Source organism: Drosophila teissieri, chromosome 3R (genome assembly GCF_016746235.2).
Source record: "Drosophila teissieri strain GT53w chromosome 3R, Prin_Dtei_1.1, whole genome shotgun sequence".
Classification (NCBI taxonomy): Eukaryota; Metazoa; Arthropoda; class Insecta; order Diptera; family Drosophilidae; genus Drosophila; species Drosophila teissieri.
In genome coordinates, this window is record NC_053032.1 from 14,335,176 (window position 1) to 14,354,551 (window position 19,376).

At 40.8% G+C, this 19,376-nt stretch overlaps 2 protein-coding genes across 2 annotated transcripts; both read left to right on the plus strand.

Moving 5' to 3' along the window:
- Window positions 1–1,887: 1,887 nt before the first annotated feature.
- Window positions 1,888–6,462, plus strand: LOC122619490 (somatostatin receptor type 5). The gene is made up of 6 exons (XM_043796466.1): window positions 1,888–2,377; window positions 2,437–2,602; window positions 3,814–3,946; window positions 4,017–4,215; window positions 5,254–5,477; window positions 5,637–6,462. The coding sequence occupies exons 1-6, from the start codon at window positions 1,888–1,890 to the stop codon at window positions 6,411–6,413; spliced, it is 1,989 nt and encodes a 662-aa protein (XP_043652401.1). The 3' UTR covers window positions 6,414–6,462.
- Window positions 6,463–16,886: 10,424 nt separating this feature from the next.
- Window positions 16,887–18,629, plus strand: LOC122621847 (probable G-protein coupled receptor Mth-like 12). Its single transcript, XM_043799838.1, has 6 exons — window positions 16,887–17,393; window positions 17,451–17,598; window positions 17,655–17,831; window positions 17,887–18,138; window positions 18,202–18,376; window positions 18,428–18,629. Exons 1-6 carry the CDS (start codon window positions 16,887–16,889, stop codon window positions 18,627–18,629), a joined length of 1,461 nt encoding a protein of 486 aa, XP_043655773.1.
- Window positions 18,630–19,376: the final 747 nt, after the last annotated feature.

Consider the following 19,376-nt stretch of genomic DNA (forward strand, 5'->3'; position numbering starts at 1 on the left):
TCCACTGATTAAACATGTCTCAATAATTGGCTAGCAAAGTGCAAAACTAATTTTCCGTTCGGTGAATCCGTTTTATTGAGTGCAAAAGGGTTAACAAACCCCCACGCGGAACTCAAACGTTTCACGACAAAAAAAAAACAAAAAGAAAGGAAACACACACCTTGTGCGACTCAAAAACGAATAAGGATACGACAACAAGGATTGACAACAAAAGAGGAGACAATTCGCGTAACAAAAGTAAATACACTTTTGTTATTTAATCTAGCCTTGGTAAGAGTCAACATGGCGATGGAAATTTATTCAGGACCCTTTTCTTTTGGTTCTCAGAATTTAAAATACTCTTTTTCCCATTTAACTAAATTGCTTACCTTCGGCAACCACAAAGTTTAATTGAAAAATGTGAAGGCATCGTTCGCATGGCCGACTGGGCACCTGGGCAATGCAACTAGATTGCGGTTTAAACTCATTCTCTAACTGAAATTGAATTGCAAACCTTAATATGGTCCGCGTGGCATTGCGTTGGCTGATTGGATTGTGTAGATCGAAGGCAGACATTTGTACACAGACTCCGAATCAGCCACCGACTCCCAAGCCACCAACTTTGAGCCCAATCATATCTAAATCAACTTTCACACCTGAGCTGGCAATTCAATTATTTTTCCAATTAGTTTGCGTCAATAAGATGTCGCTGTGATGCTGACCTCTCGAGGTTCGTAGGCTCACTAAGTGCGTAGCATACTTTCTTGGGCTTTTTTGAACGGCTCTTCGCAGGGAACAACGCTTAACGAACAGGAAACATAATTAATTAGACGTATCAACCAGAATTCTGGCTACAAGCCAATAATCGAGCTTGGCAAAAGCTGCGCATTAGTGTTCCGTTACTTGGTCTTTGACTTCTAACCCCAGAATAAGATTCTTGGCAGCAAGGGAAACCCGTTCGACTTGCTTGGGTCGAATTATGAGTGAAATATTACCACTCATGTTATTTCGAACATCTTTAAATCTCTCACCCTTATGGAACCAATATGAGAATCTGGGGTGGCAAAATTTCCCATTTTTATCGGGGCTGGAAAAACTTTTCCACACATGCAATCATGTTTCGTTTCACTTATCATGGCTAAAACCCAGCAAATAGAAAAAGTTTTTTATCCACAACCATATCTGTATTGAGTGCCAGCAATCTGTATTGCTTAAGCCTAAGATGTTTACTATTAATAGAGCCAAGTGGCAAATGACATACGGCTTACAGAGAACATAACTTCAAACTCAATTACAGTTATACATATTGTATTCTTTCTACAAGCAGACAGTATTCTTGGTCTAATAATTTATGTACAACAAATGCATTACAATTTATTTATTACATTAATAATAATATATAGAATAAAAGAATAATTTCTTGTATAAAAACCCTAAGGACCTTGGTGAGACTTTTTTCTCCCTGCATAAGTGAAGATGTTTTCTATTAATAGAGCCAGGGGGCAAGTGACAAGTGGCAGCAATCAAGTGTTTTTATTTCGGGACTGCATGTATAGCAAAAGGCGATTTCCTGATCGAAGTTTTAGATACCTGATGCCGTCCGGCTGAATGTGACGTCAGTCTGGCTGGGGATTAAATTTAAATTCATCCTTGAGTCTAATGACTTTTAATGTTGTTTGCTTCACAGGCGAGTGCGCAATTTTTGGGCCTGTCGTCGACTGCTTATCGGCTATGTGCCACCGCAGCCGCAAAGGATACGACAGACAGTATTAATAACGCATTGATACGAGTGGGCGGCCGATTTGATTTTGTTTTTCTTTCCTAACTTGGCGGTCGAAAGGAGTGGTGTGGTGTAGAGTGGAGTGGAGAGAAGTGGATAGAGTCCACAATTAATCGACGACAGCTAGCATGTTGCAAGGCGTCGCCATCACCATAGCCAACGACAGCAACGATGATGGCCTCAATCAATCATTCATGGCTCATGTGTCGCCTAGTCCCAATCAGAGTTCATCCATCGGTGTGGGCATGGGTATGGGCATGGGCATCGCCTCCTCCACGATGCCCAATCCCAGCGAGAGCCCCGAGCTGTTGCTGCTGAAGAACGACAAATTCCTAACACATGTCGCCCATCTGCTGAACATAACGACCGAGAATCTTTCAAATCTCCTGGGTTCCACGAACGGCACAAATGCGAGCACAATGGCAGCGGATTCGCCGGTCGACGAATCCCTGACCCTGCGAACCGCCTTCACCGTTTGCTATGCCCTCATTTTCGTGGCCGGCGTGCTGGGTAATCTTATCACCTGCATTGTTATATCGCGAAATAACTTTATGCACACGGCCACCAATTTCTATTTGTTCAACCTGGCGGTTTCCGATTTAATACTGTTGGTCTCAGGTGAGCTGGCATTTTGTGGGACACCATGGCGTATGCGTAATGCGGCAAATATCCTGCAGGCATTCCCCAGGAGCTGTACAACCTTTGGTATCCGGACATGTATCCCTTCACGGACGCCATGTGCATCATGGGCAGTGTGCTCTCGGAAATGGCCGCCAATGCCACAGTCCTCACCATCACAGCATTCACTGTAGAGCGATACATAGCCATCTGCCATCCATTCCGGTGAGTTTTTAATAGTGACTTTAAAACATATTTATATAAAATATTTATTTATATTAAAAGAATAATAATTTCTTCAGTGTTATTACTACGCTTTTATTAACAAAGTGGATCATGCATAATTATGACAGACCATAAATAGATAAATGAAACTTGATTAGTGTCAGTCTGATATCTGATATACTATGATATAAAAGCACAAAAGTATCCCACAAATTATGGCCACAATAATTATTCATAACTAAACAGTCTGGCTGTAGAATGATAAAATAATTCTGGCTTGACAACCGAATTTCCATCTTTTTTAAACATACCAAATTCATTAGCTTTCATTTATTGGCACTAATTAATAGTCAGGGCGATACATGTACCAAGTTCGTTATAGACTATGCTAATTGCATTCCAATAAATGCGCCGTATAATTATAAAGATATAAAGTAAAGACTAACTAGTCAAATAATTGCTGCGTACCTATATATTTTCTCTTTTTGAATGGTACAGCAAAACTTTAAGGAAACAGACCTCACACTGATATCACAAATTGCCTTAAAAATGTCCTGTCCATTTTGCGGTCTAAGCATACAATTGCTTCCTTAAACGAAAACGTCTGGATTCCATTCACGATTCTTGGTACGTTTCAGCCAAACCCATGTAACACTTCCTTTGATTCAGAAACTCTTGAATAGCTAGAAGAAATAAAATTTAAAAACCTTTCATTGTTTTTTCAAACTGCGTATCCAACATAATCTTTGGATTTTTTACAAATTTATTTTAATGAATACAAGCACTTGGAGTATGTCCTTAGGAATATGCAGACACAAAAGGGTGGTTTTCTAAAAAGAGGCACTCCAAGTCTGATTACAAAGTTAAGGCAAAAAGTTTTCATTTCTGTGAAGTTGGGATTAAATATTCTTGTCGAGCTGAGTATGAGGTTTCTACGTTTGCTATTTGATAGTATTATAGTTATTTTGCAACCAAGCTGCTTGGATTCCTTCCCATTTACACCCACATTCAAAGTGAATAATTATGGCGCATTCAATATTCAAAGCTTTAAGGAGAAAGATAAAAAGCGTAAAAAGTGTAGGTGGTCACTGCCTGTATTTTACAGGCAATACTTTCCATATCATATCTACCCACGTTTATTCGAAGCATCCACATCATCTTGTCCTTAATACTTAACATATAATGTAGCCTAATCTTTTCGTCATTTGTAGGCAGCACACCATGTCAAAATTGTCGCGGGCCATTAAATTTATATTTGCCATTTGGCTGGCGGCCTTCCTTTTGGCCCTTCCGCAGGCCATGCAATTTTCGGTGGTCTACCAGAACGAAGGATATTCGTGCACGGTGGGTGGACTGAAATGTGAAAACCAACTGGCGCGTCACTGAGTGTCCTTTTCGCTGTTTATTCCCTTAGATGGAGAACGACTTTTATGCCCATGTGTTCGCCGTTTCGGGATTTATTTTCTTCTGTGGACCCATGACGGCGATTTGTGTACTTTACGTGCTGATCGGAGTGAAGCTGAAGAGGAGTCGCCTGCTGCAATCGCTGCCGCGAAGGACCTTCGATGCGAATCGCGGCCTAAATGCCCAGGGACGAGTCATCAGAATGTTGGGTAGGTGAGTTGAGTTGGCGGCTTGATTGATTAAAGACAGCAATATACCCCACCGCCAACCAGAAACAACAAGAACATCCACATCCACTGCTGTCAAAACTTTTTCCGCCGAAAGTCTTAAATTGAAAATTACTGTCACCATATTTGCGTTGGCGAACATCAAACAGGGAATTCGTCATGGCCCCGCCCTCATTGCTCTCCGCCCCTTTCATTTGCACTTGCGTCATGTAGGCTGAACGTGTTTCGGTTTTTTTGCTCTGTTTTCCTCAGCGGTGTCGTTAATTTTCGCAAACATGTGTGTGCGTATGTGAAAAGCTCTTAAATGGCCATCTAGCGTATGAGGACAAGGTGAAGCCAGGTGTCACCTCAAAAGTAATCAAGCCAGGCCACTTAAAAGAAGTTAACACTGCCGAGTACTCACAGCAAGCTTAAATATTTGGGAAATGAGTGCCTTGAATCTATATAGTCCACTTATTTGGCACATTATTAGCTATTATGGTTTAAAGGAACTCTGAAACATATTTGTTTCCTATTATTGACACATTTTATCTTATTTTTAGTGCAGTAGATATATTTAAGTGTAAGTCCGGGTAAAATGTTAAATCCCAAAGAGCCGTTTTCCATTACAGGCTACGAAACAACGCTCAATTTACTGTTGCTTTTTACTGGAAATCCACAGCCCATTGATTTCGAAGTTTACTACGGCCCCGGTTTGCCAAATGGAAATTGATGGACAAATTCAGATTAAGAGCAGAGCCTTAACAATAAATTAATTTGGCCTGCAAGGGTGGAAAAAAACACTTTCGTTCCCAGGGCTTAGGTTTACATAGATAGTGAATATTATTTATCGTTTGCTAACAGGTAAAACCTTGTCTTTATCAAAATGTGTTTTTTCACTGAGTGCTACTATGCCAAACTATTCGTTTTCGGGGGATATAAAAGATTAGGACCACTTACAATGTAAGAGGACCTTTTTTGGTGACCTAGTTGTTCAGGGGTTTTAATACGTTGCTTATCCTTACTTGACCGTACTTGCAGTAGCTGTAGCCGTCGCCTTCTTCCTCTGCTGGGCTCCATTCCACGCCCAGCGTCTGATGGCAGTTTACGGACTGAATCTGATTAATATAGGCATCAGTCGGGCCGCCTTCAACGATTACTTCCGGATACTTGATTACACGTCCGGGGTGCTCTACTTCCTCTCCACCTGCATCAATCCGCTCCTATACAACATCATGAGCCACAAGTTCCGCGAGGCCTTCAAGGTAAGCCCATAGAACCCGCCCTCTATCTCAGCCAACCACTTCATAAATAATAATCCATTATTAATAGGGTCCATGTTTTTTGTTGACGTTCCTACATGCTTTTAAAGTTCTTCAAGACAAATGAAAAGATTATTTATTCAAAATTGTTTCTTTCCCAAGATCACTCTTACGCGACAGTTTGGGCTGGCCAGAAACCACCATCACCAGCAGAGCCAGCACCACCAGCACAACTACAGTGCCCTCCTCCGGCAGAATGGGTCGATGCGTCTGCAGCCGGCCAGTTGCAGTGTGAACAACAACGCGCTGGAGCCCTATGGATCCTACCGAGTGGTGCAGTTTCGTTGCCGGGATGCGAGCCACCAGTTGTCCCTGCAGGACAGCATTCGCACCACCACCACAACCACGACGATAAACAGCAACAGCATGGCAGCCGGAAATGGAGTTGGTGGTGGTGTAGGTGGGGGTGGGCGGCGTCTGCGGAAACAGGAGTTCTATGGACCAGTTCCGGGTACGGCAGTTCCCCATCGAATGCTGCAGGCCCAGGTGTCCCAACTCTCGTCGCTGGGCGATGCCAACTCACTCCTGGAGTCGGAAGTGGTGGACAGGCACTACGCATCCGGACGAGCCAAAAGGGCTCTCTTGGCCACCAAAAGTGGTGCCCTGCTGGTGACACCACCACAAAGTAGTGACCCAGCGGAAGTCAGTCAGCCCGCCACTCGTCTCAAGCTGACTAGGGTGATAAGTCGGAGGGATGAGGTGGCCAACACCAGCACTCCGCCCTTTTGTGGTAGCCACAGTTTGCCGGATCCGGAGACTTGTCAATCGGCATCAGTGGCTGGTCGCGGGTCCCGCAAGTTTCCGTGGCGAAAGCGAAGGCAAAAAACGGAGGATCCCAGCAGCGAGGGCTTGACCTATGGCTCACCCAAATCCCAGTGATTCCAGCTGGCTGATAACTAGAGTTATGCTTAGTTAGGCATTGTTTAGTTAGCGCAATAAACTTTTCTATCTGTAAAAAAGCCGTAAGCCACAAAAAGTCCAGCGATTTGCATGCAAATTTCGGTTGACCATAAAAAATTGAACGAATGGGCATGGTCCAGACGATTTATGGGAGTCATAAAGCCAGGATAATGAGGCTGCGGCGTATCGTGACGAATACATGCGCGGCATCTTTTTGCAATAGCAACCGCATCGCACACATAAATTAAGTGTTAAGTGTTGAGCTACCAGCTAAATAATGTGAATAAATAAGAATTGTTCTTAACATTACAGCAAAATCCTTTTAAATGTGTTTTCCTTTCATATTGCATGCCAGTTACATTGAAGTTCACCTGCATTCCAACTTGTCCAGGACCAAAGGGAAAGGGAAATCGGAAAACAGGTTACATCTCAGCTTTTGCAGGTGCAGCGTTTCCAGGCAATCTGTTCCTACCTTTTGCGACATTTTTCCTGCAGATTGCCTGGCATTCTTTTGATTTCCCTAAGCAAAAACTAAAAGCGCTGAAAAAAACAGAGAGCATGTCACCATTAAAGAAAATAAATTGCCAATAAATTATCAGTCTTAATATTTTCAGAATCTCGATATCAAATCCGCGGGGAAAACGTAACATAAATTTCAAATGAATGGCTCATAAGAAAATCCCGTTTAAGTAAATATATATTTTTGCCCAGTGTAGGGCCTCACGACTCCACTTGCACCTGGCAGCAAAGTCAGTTTCAGTTTGCACCTGGCCCATTGCCGGAGGTCCATTAGTCAAGAAGGCTTTGTAGGCTAGGAAGTCCGGATTGAAACGAATGTGCAGGGAGTGGCACAAAAGGGCTTATCCTGTGGTGAATTGGCACGTGGAGTCCATGGAACGTGTTGTCGGGGCCACAAAATAAATCAACTCAAAAGTGGCACACTAATTTAAGGCCTCGACTGATGTTATTTCCAAAAGGAATTATTAATGGATCTTTAAAAGCGGGCAAATAAATTCAAGTGGTAGCAAAAAGCCAAGACCGAAGTCCTTAAAAATTCAAAGCCAAGTTGTCGCCTCTTTACCTCTGACTAATGAGATGTGTGGGCCATTGAAGTTGTCGTGTGGTTTCAGCTCATATATCAAATGGATATTTACCCATTGAATACCGCTTAGCCAAGGCCCATGTAATTCCATACCGCCCGTTGGCAGGAAACCATAACAAAGGGCTTGCGGTTTGGGCCACTATGAACCGCCCTCCTCATTCATCATCACCCGAGGTGAGGAGTCTTTTGTGAGGAGCTTTTAGTTGGGGGATGCTGGATGGGCGGATCCTCCATCAATAAATCGTGCGGCCTGCCGCCTAGTCAATCATAATCTGACACAATAAAGATATTAATCAGAGCCATAAATTTACTTACGGTCTAGACAACCAGTTTAACGGCCAACATATCGCACAATGCTCGCTGACGAAGATGAAGAGTGCTCCCGGATTTTTTCCCATCCTGGGCTTTAACTTTAATAAGTCCGGCGGAGCAGCTAGCATATTGTCCCGGTCATTACGCGCAGACATTTCAGATTACTCTTCCAGTTTATGAGCAGCAAACTTTCACTTTTCAAAGCGTCGGATTCATTTTTTGTTCTTTCCCATTAGAGGGTAAACAACAAATAACTCGGTCTTTTGGACTCTTGGACTCTGGGACCCCTGAGTGGCCATATGCACATCAACATCCACATCCACATCCACATCCATAACCATGTCCTTGTCCAGATTTTAAAGCCGAAGCGCTTACACATGCATGCTATCCGGTCATTCTCTGCTGGTCCTTGTCTGCACCTAACGAGCCAGCAAAGAGCCGGACAAAAGCTGAGTCGAGTCACTTTGAACCCATCACCGGGTTCACCCCAGGATCACAAGCAGACAGGCACTGGGAAAAATAGTGGTCGAGTCCAGGATATAATCATAAGATATGTGAGAAAGTACTGCAAATTGGAAAGTGAAGTTTTCTTTTCCAGTACCTACAGAACAATGCCCATTTTCTAAAGTTACATATGCGAACCAGTTAGAATGTGCACAACGCTTCAGTTCCCGTTCAATTAAAAATTTACACAAAAATGCGGTCCGGCGGCTGAACAACATTTGTGAAAAACAGCTCGAGTATCCTCGTTGTCATGGGCATCAATTAAAGTTGCGTAAACACGCTCCAAAGGCCACACTGCATAGGCGACTTATATGTTTATTTATTGTGCTGCCCCGCCCCACAGCCCCGTGTCAACTGTTTCGATGAACCCAATTGATTCTTTTGCTGGCACTGCCATGGGGTCAATTCAACGCAACTCAACTCTACTGTGGCCCCATCGATGGATGGCAAATAAATATTATTTTCTGTGTGCCACACGCTGGCTGTTGCGGCTCAGTCGGATTGTGATGGTGCATAACCGATTTACACTTTAAATGCCGTGCCATGTCATGGCAGAAATTTTAATTAAATTTTAGTCTTGTTGGTTAGCCGGTTATCCTGGCCATATAAAACTGCTGCTGTAATATAAGTGCCACGTCGCCGCAGAACAATGAGGCAAATTAAAATAACAAGGGCTGACAATTTAAAATCCGAGAGGCAGTCAACAGCTGGCACTGGCCGTTTTTGACAACGAATTAGAAGCCCCGACCTCCGGTCACAGTTCAACAAACTAAAAGTGTTTGCTTTATGGCCTCGATGTACTCGACGTACTTGAAGCCCCAGCTTGCGACCCCTATCCTCCCCACTTTCATTTTTTTTTCGAGACAAACAAAACAAAATTCGCAATCCCCGAAAGCAGACAACTCAAGATTAGCAGCGCCACAAGTCGAGAGCCAAAAATAACTCGAAATATTTCGCTCAATTGCAGTGGCCAAAACAATAAACCGTGCCGTCCTGACCATGGACATGAACAGGGAGCGTTGGGCATGAGCGTGAACCCATCCGAGTCCCTGCCTCCGGATTTGATCTGGACTCAGCGACCTTCCTCAGAGAATTGCACTGGGAAAGAATTCTAGTGCGTTTCACTTACTTCTTGGATTACCCCTTACAGTATTCAAACAATTCTTAAAGTGTGTGCTTTCGTAAAATAAACATTTTATTTAACATGTCTAGAAATCTCAATATTAGAAAGAAAACTTTTAGTACATATTGCCAAACAAATCGATTTATTTAAGGCAAAATTTGTCTCCGTGTGTTTATATTTTGTTTTGCAGTTGCCAGTGGGTTTCTCGCCGGATACCAGGGTAATTGTCCTTAAAGCGGCACTAAGAGCTGCACGATTCGCCTGGAACTTCACCAGAATCAAAATCAGACTTTAATCGTCCTGCGGGCGGATGTGTGCCTCCTGGCATCTTGTTTGCATGCTGAAACGTGTCTGAGATAATTTGTTTGGGATTTAACGCCATCAGTGTTACCGAGTTCCAGTACTGCCCTCCCGAAAGCTGGTTTTTGCTGCTATCGACGTCAGTGAAGCGGAAACTACCATGGCATCGAGTTGGTCAATTGAAATTAAGCCAATTTACTTAGATCCTATTAATTGGGGCCACTCGTGCAGGGAACTACAGTGCCATAGTGTAAAGTTTTCTACAGTTTCTACGGCTTTCTCCGTACCAGAGTAAGTTTCATTAATTAGCACTGGCTTGGGAACGGGACAAGAAATCCTTCGACTGTGAGCCAAACAGCACTTTGCGAATGGCGTTTTTGTTCCTTTTTGTAAGCCTACTTGTTTATTTCCCATTGTCGCCTATCCAACTATTTAAGATATTAAGGATTGCATTTTTAATGGAGTGCCTGTCATTTGTTCACTACATAATCGAACGTAGTTTAATATAACATACGCAAATTACAAGCTACATTTTTTATCCGTATATTCGCAATTAAATAATTGATTTATTTAGTATTTCAATTATCTCCATTGACCATTAACCAGCTTGTCAGTTGTGTTTATATAGAGAATAAAGTGGGAAGCGATTGAATCGAAAAATGTCTAATTAGCATTTCAGTTTTTCAGTTGTGTTTTTTGCGCCGTAATGTACACTTCACGCGTCAAATATTTCAATTGATTTTAAATAAGAACTACCTATTAAAGCCATGCAATTTTTTTATTAAAAAAAAAATATGCACATTAATGTGGTGTTTTCTATTTATTTATTTTTTTTACAAGCATGAATCTCTTAAGCAACTTAAAATGTTTTGCATTGTTCACACGAATATTCATAAGCTAATTAGAACTACAGCTTAACTTCTGCCTCAGAATTCTCATTTCATGTCTGATATTTGTTTCTAATAGTTGTTTGCTGCTGTCGCTTACAGAAAATAAAGTTAACAATGTTCCGAGAAAGAAGTAGACCACACCATTTATGCACCGCGTTTCCCTGAATTCAACTGAGACACAAAGTCTTTCAAGTAAATAAAAATTTAACGTCATTAAGAGCATGTCAGTTCCGAGAAAAGCACGATTTTTGACATATAACTTGTAGGCGTGGTGGCCGGATACTATACTTGCAAAAGGAACATTTAGCTAACAATGTTTTGGCATGCTTTAAATTCCGTCTTTTGTCATAACTGCCAACTGCTTTAGGTTTGCGTGAAGGATATGAAAAGGAAAAATACAAAACTTTTTCCAGATAAGCAACTTTAAATGTAACATTTTACACAAAAAGTTTACAAATAATTTTCGTCAAAGCGGAATCCTAATCTCTTTACAATCGTTATATGTATATGTTGGCCTGCGACTCAATACCCGAATTTATGTGGTAATACAACAGTTTATTTAATGAGATTTTTTAAATTCCAGCATTACATAAAATCAAAAACGGGCGATGAAAGTTATCTTCGATTAGAGTGTACATTGCAATTCGAGAGCTGCATGTTTTTACAAGTGCGACCTTTAGTTTTCGATCCCATTTCGATTCTAATGATTTCGAGTCACGTTCAATCGAAACCGAGAATGAATAAATTTCATTCCTTTTCATAGCGAAGCATTATCTTATAATGTATACATTTCAGCCCCGCCTCGGAATGAGAATTTTTGGGATTCCGACATCTGCTGGTGAAATGAATTCAATTAGGTTGATATCAGGCGAATGCGAATTAAATGGCAAACAATTGTGGGCGCGAAGTGAAGAAGCCATTCCAACTATTCGGCAAGGGGCAAAAAAGACCTAAAAAAAAAATATATAGAAATGGGGAAGGGTATAGGAGCACTGTGTCCGCAGTTCGTGGGACATGTTGCCAACATCCGTTCCACAACAAATCACACAAAGAAATCGAGACAGCGACTCGCAGCTGTTGGCATGCCGCCCCTGAAAAGGGGACACGGGCTTTGGAGACTTGCGAGGTTTTGGGGTCCGTGGAGGAACGTCTGGCACGTAGCTTACGGTCTGCTGAAGCAACACGCGTACACATGGCAATCCTACGGCAATCGACACAGGGACTCCGGCTTTTGGGCACCCAACTGTTCCATGTTGATGCGATCTGATGGCTTTAACCGACATTAAATTGCTGATTCCTGGCAAGTCGTCTCCTCCGCATGTGGTCGGTCTGCTCCACATTTGCATTGAGTCTCCGGTTTCGGCCTAATTGAAATGGCTTACTGACATATTGAAGCCACAGGATTTAGTTTGGCTAACTTTCTAAAATGTTGGTCTAGTTGTTGGCACGTAAGTTTGCCGCTTGATTTTAAATTACACAGTCATTATACCCGTTACTCGTAGAGTAAAAGGGTATACTAGATTCGTTGAAAAGTATGTAACAAGCAAAAGGAAGCGTTTCCGACCATATAAGGTATGTATATACAGTGGCGTGCAAGTATGAGTACATGTTTGCAACTTTTGACTGTTGGCCTAAATAAAAAAGGTATTAGTTGATCAGGATCAATAGCCGAGTCGATCTGGCCATGTCCGTCTGTCCGTATGAGCGTCGAGATATCAGGAACTACAAAAGCTAGAAAGTTGAGATTAAGCATACAGACTCCAGAGACATAGACGCAGCGCAAGTTTGTAGATTTTTGTTGCCACGCCCAATACAACGCCCAAAACTGCCACGCCCACACTTTTGAAAAATGTTTTGATATTTTTTAATTTTTGCATAAGTCTTGTAAATTTCTATCAATTTGCAGATAAAATTTTTGCCACGCCCACTTTAACGCCCACAAACCGCCCAAAGCTGCCATGCCCACACTTTTGAAAAATGTTCTGATATTTTGTCATTTTTGTATTAGTCTTGTAACAATTTTCACATTTTGGTTAGTTTTGTCATTTTTTCTCGATTGCCAAAAAACTTTTTGCCATGCCCACTCCAACGCCCACAAACTTCCACTAGCTGAGTATTGGGTATCAGATATTCGGGGAAGTCGACTATATCGTTATCAGTTGCTTTCCTTTTTTTTCCGCAATTTCTGGCGATATTCCAGAAAATGTTACAATTTCTCTTTATCACTTCCACTATTCGAGTAACGGGTATCTGGTAGTTGGGGAACGCGACTATAGCATTCCGTCTTGTTTTCTTATAGTTTTAATGCTATTAATTTCAAAATGATTTTTAAGGAAACATGACCTAATTCTTCTAATTTAAATAAATAAAATCGGCATACCGTCGGCATGCGCAATTTTTAAAGATGTTTAATGTTTTCGCCCCACTTCTGTCGGTCATTAAAGAGCTCCTCGGGCTAAGTTTGGTTTTCATTAGACTAATAAGATTCGCATCAAGTTCAAATTGCAGAAACACCTAAATGACAGCGACGAAAGATCTGCAGACGAAGGAGCGACACTCATTTGTTATGTTGATGGGAAAATCAGCAGCCAAGTGCAGTGCAGCACAAACCCAGCAAACAAAGCAGCCAAACATGGCGTACAAATGAGCTGCAAAGTCTTATCAAATTTGTCACGAAATTTTCAGACACAAATCTGGCTGGCGACTGACTGACTGGCAGGACAAGAAGCCATAGTATTTGAAGTAATTTCCACTGCTGACACAGCAGCAGCCAAATATGCAAACTAGCCGAGCGCTAAGAAGCTAAGGTTTCCATACATCAAGTGACCTTTTGCCAGGACACGCCACATCCAGAGTCCAGGCTTGGGTCTGGGATTGGGGCTGGGGTTGGGGTTGGGCAGGAGTCCTCGTCTGCAGGACAAGCCACAAATCAAGTCAAGGAGCACAAAAACGCCAGCAGACGAACGAACATCGGTCAAGGCCCATAAATAGCACGCCCACATTTAAAACACTCAATGCATAAATCAATGCAGAGTAAACAAAAGGACGAGGCAGCTATCAGTGTTGTCAGGTGTTTTACAAAGAATAAAAAATTGAACAAAAAGGCGAAAGCTGAAAAAAAATAACAATGTATGAAAGCTTAAAAGGACAACTGTAATGAATTTCTTCCTTTTTGCAGTACATTTAGACTGGTAAATTGTTTTATTCCGGATAAAATGTTAAAACAAGTTGATTAATTTAGACTTGGATTAGTACAATTTCATACAAATATTTACCTTAAACAGCAAATTATTCATTAGAGTTGAACAGTTGAACGTTACTTTGGGAAATGTAAACCTTAAGGTAAAGTCAGTGTTTTATTTACATTTACATTTCACATTTCTTTCGTTTCGCTTATCATTATGTAACATTTATCAAGGGCAGGTATGAAAATAAATTGAAAGCGCCTTAAGTCAGAACAGGCACATTGAAAATATAAATTTTTCCACGAGAAACAAAAACCTACCGAAAATGAAAACAGCAATAAGGGCGTCAACAGTAAATAAATTAAGGGAACATTCTTACGCCATTCCTGTTTGACTTATGCGAAGACGAAATGATTGCCAGCCACTCATGAGCAGCCGGTACATACAACTCAAGCAGCGTAGAGCGTCCATGGCACATAATTGCCAATTGATAGCATTTTTCGAGCCAGCAAACATCCTTTAGGCCAACGTCACTAGACGAATCGATTCCACCATCGACTCGTCCGTCTATTTCCGCTCAGACGGGTTTGCTATCAATTACTATTTACCAACCTGTTGACACTAATACATCTCATTCAGAGCAGTTAACCCTTTTGAAGTCAACGTTGGGGTATCCAGAGCGTTTTTAAAGAGAAAAATAGGCCAAGGATAAATTAACAGAAGAAATTCTGAATTCAATATGACCAGTCTGACCATTCAGAACCTCATTATGCTTAGCTTGAAAGAGTTACAGCTATATGTACGCATATCCAATAAAATTAAAAAATTATTTAAGGGCCAACTATAGAACCAGCTTTAACATACAATTAAATTCCGAATCCGCTTTAAGGCAAGAGTATTTTAGGTGCCGTGATGTGCATTTAGTGAGCCGTTGCTGCAGGTGGCAAGAAGAAAGCCACTGACATAATTGCAAGTTTCTCCCCTGGAGAAAAAGGTGAGCACGACCACAGCTTCAGTTGCTGCATCTTTAGAGTACAACTTTGCGCAATTTAGTGGCAGTGGTTGTGGCATGTGGCAGCCCAGCTGAAAATATATTTAATCGGCACACAGACCCGCTAGAAAGTGTGCGCTAATAACAGTGAGATCAAATTTGAGTCAGCTTTAAGTGATTTGCCAAATTATTTAAGACTATTTTATAGTCCTTGTTAAGCTAGCTTATATCGAACTTTTGAAAGAAGAACTTGTTAAGCTGGGTTATATAGAACTTTTGGAAGATGAGCAAACAGATTTTAATTCTAATCACACTAAATAATGTTTTAAATACATAACTTGTTGGTGAGCACTTTTGCTTTTCTAAAAAACCAAATCATTGAATAGTTTATTATTAATAGATCGAACTATTAATACGATTTGAGTAAGTGCATTCATCGTTCGTTCTACGCGACAGGTTGGGGTTTGCCCGCTAAACTTTTGGGTGACTGCTCCCGGGGGGAACTTCGCGACCCGACCAGAAAACGCACTGCAATGGCAAACAATGCATCATTTGCGCCCTGCACAATGCATAAATTAAGCAGCTAAGTAAGCGTAACGAGACAGCTTCTCGCCCCGTTCTTCGGGTCCTTCGGCGTCCTTGTTTCTGCGGATGACAGACACAACCTCATCCTCGTTCTCGGGCAAGACAATGTGAACGCGAAACGCGCTCTGATGAATGCCTCATAGCTGCAAATGCATCTGGAATGCTGAGAACCTGCGACTGCACAGGAGGAATATTCCCCTTTCGGTTTAAAAAGTATTTAAAGTATATTTAAATATTAAAACAAGAGGGAGCAAAATAGTAGAAAGGTTAAAAATATGTATCAACTTTAATCTTAATGATAAATAATATTTTGAAACTCATATCTAACCAATCCAATTATAAACATGTTCTATTTCTTGTATTTCTCTGTGTAGTTTTCTTGCACTCATGAGGATGAATAGAGTTTCTGGGTTTGTCGCGTATATTTGGGAATTTATTGCTCTCTCGCCTTAATGAGAGGCAACTACATGTACAATCGCATTTACAGTCATTAGAGATATCGCCCCTCGGATGTCTAGAACTGCAGAGGCATATTTTAAATTCTTTTTAAAATAGCCATTTAAACCATGTTATGATTAAAAAATCTATATTGTGGGCTGCTTTGAAAAACATAAAGTTTGTGTTGATAACTAAAAACACTTCATCGATTCAGTGTACATTATCCCCCAGGGAAAAGATTTTTAAGAAACTCGCCGTTGTTCGTACATTTAATATATTGAAAAGAAACAAGGGAGAATACTATAATCGAGTTCCCCGACTATCAGATACCCGTTACTCAGCTAGTCAATGTGCGAACGAGAAATTTTCACATTTTCTGGATTATCGGTATAAATTGGGAAAACAAAATAAAAGAGTGGGCGTGGCAAAAAGTGGTTTGGCAAATCGATACAAATTTACAAGACATATAAAAAAAGTCAAAACCTTTTTTAAAAAGTGTGGAGGTGACAGTGGGCGTGACATCGTGTGGAAACAATCTTGGACATAGACGCAGCCTATGTCTCTGAAAGATGCGTTCTTAATCTCAACATTCCAGCTTTTATAGGTCCTGAGATCGTGGCGTTCATACGGACAGTCGGACGGACAGACGGACATGGCCAGTTCGACTCGGCTATTGATCCTGATCAAGAAAATATATATATGGTCGGAAACGCTTCCTACTGCCTGTTACATACTTTTCAACGAACCTGGTATACCTTTCTACTCTACGAGTAACGGGTATAAAAACTTATGTTTTGTTATCGGTTGGATCGCTTCAAAAATTAACAAGGTTCTGGGGAATTCACTTCGCTTAAATTGCGTTATACTTTAGAAACATTATGTTTTATCAAATAAACAAATAATAATCAGCTATTATTTTTCTCTGCTGCTGACTACAAAAGTCTAAGCATTTTAATGCAAGCTATTTAAGGCACTCAAAAATCGGGTGGAAACCCAGTCGAGTTTAACTTTCCGTGCGAATTATGTTTTTGTGGTTAAAATGTTTCTGCACACTTATTATCCTAGCCACCGCGAAAAAATCGAGTTCGAAAATTCCGCCCTGCAAATACGATGAAACCATCAATATTTCACATGTTAAGCGGTTCAATGATGCCTATATCTATGAACATTTTGAAATTCCTACTAACCTGACCGGCGAATTCGACTATCAGGAGCTAATGGATGGTTCCAAAGTTCCGGTTAAAAGCAATTTGAGAGCCTGTATCTGCAAAGTTAGGCCCTGCATTCGAATCTGCTGCGCTTACAAAAATATTTTAAGCAATGGACAGTGTAATGATGGCGTAAAGAAGGAACTTAAATTAATAATGTTGGACCTAACAATGGAGGATATATTTTTGAAGGCTCCACCAATAGCGGAGCTGAATATGGTACCACAGCATAATTCCACAAAAATGATGGTTTTAAGGGAACAGTTTCAGCCATGCGACGAGGTTGTCAGCCTAAAAAGGGATGAGTACTCGATGCTAAAGGTTTGATTTCGGATTTCCTTCGGCTTCCATATCTCACTCTTATCAAACCCTTTTCAGGACGGATCCATACTCCTCCACAAATCTGCAACAATCTTTTCCAATGATGAATACTGTCTTTATCCCGAAATCTATTCAGACTTTCCGGAAACCATATGGATTATTAATCGAAGGTGCTCGAAAATCGTGTTTCCAGGAACCCCCGAGCGTAACAGCAGCTGTATAACTATATTATTCCAAAAACTTTATTTAATTATCTTTCAGTTATGATGATATCGGTAGTATGCTATATCCTTACTCTGACTGTTTATCTTTTCGTTGAGAAGCTTCGGAATTTAATTGGAATGTGTCTAATTTGCTACATGTTTTGCTTGTTCGTGGAATATTTTACTTGGACATTGGATCACTTTAAATTAGTACTCGGCATTTGCGCTGCCGCAGGTTGTATTATGAATAATATCTGCTTACATAGTATTATAAAATTTATCAACTATAGGATACATCAAATACTACTTTTCCCTTTCATCGTCGTTATGGATTTCTGTGGTCAACTTCCATTTGTGGAAAGTTTTGACTTCCCTGAATCGTGACGAGCCACGGTATCGATTCCTGATTTATAACACCTTTGTTTGGTGTACGGCTGCTATTCCCACGGGAGTGATTTTTGCAATGAATCAAATGTGGGAAAATAATCCTGATAATCGAGAACGGATGCTCTTTCTCGGTTATATTGGGTGCTCGGTTACAGGTGTGTTTTTGATTAAAACCGTTTATTTTAATAGCTTACAAATACTAATGTTGTCGTTCACAGACTGGAAATTGTCTTCATGGTTGCACACTTATATCCCGATAGGAATCTTAAACATTTTTAATGTAATAATGTTTATCCTAACAGCCATTCACATTTGGAAAGTAAAGACGGAAGTCAAGAGGTTCGCCCAAAACGACCAAAGCTCTACGACGTGTCTTGAATTCGATTTTCAGACGTAAGAACTAGACTCATTTGAAGCAATACCTATTCCATATCCTGATTTTAGGTACATACGGTTTCTACGACTTTTTCTGATTATGGGCGCACATTGGCTACTTGACCAACTTGCGCAAACGGTGGATTATTATTTCATGCAGAACAGTATGTTTATGAATTTAACCGTCTACGTAAATGCCACCTTTGGAATAATCATATTTGTTTTGCTTATACTGAAAAGCAGCACACTTAAAATGATAATGGAAAGGTAAATAGTCTATGATTGAGGCATATTTTTAGTTAACTCTTTTCTATTTTATCAGCATTCGAGAAACACCAGTTAAGTATGAAAAAACGTAACCCAAAATAATCCAACTAAACTATGCTCAATTTCTTACTTTGTTTATTTGTGCACTTTACATGCTAAGATGATTTTATAAGTCTTTGTAAATCAACTAAGTGCCCACTTCGATTTATTTGTTAATTTATCAAAAATTTAAATTATCAAAAATATATATGTATAACGAATCCCCCCCTCATATTTAAATAATAGTCTATTGTACAATGCCGTGATCCTGAAGAAACAGTGTGTCGTCGCACAAAAAAAGTGCCATCCCGAATCTATGCCAGAGCCATTTGTCTTATCGCTATCTAAGCTACTCCTATGACTGCGACTTTGCCAGCCACTCAATTTGCATAATTTTGTGTTAATTGAAAAAGTTTTGTTGGTGGCCAACGAATTTATTGCCCGGCAGCTGAGGCGGCAAACTGCTTAAAATAAGACCTGCGAGTGATGTGATTAATAATGTAATTGAAACGCCCGAGGGGGCATTTTGCCCAGGATCTAGTCGAGGGGCAACGGGCTATTTAGGCTGAAAACATGGCCAAAATGACAGCCAAAGAGACGTGATGGCATTCGACCAACACGCGCACAGCTATGCTGTTGAATTTGGTTACAATTCCACTGCGCTGCAAAAAAAATATAAAAAATGTTAAGAATAAGAAAAATGATTTAACTT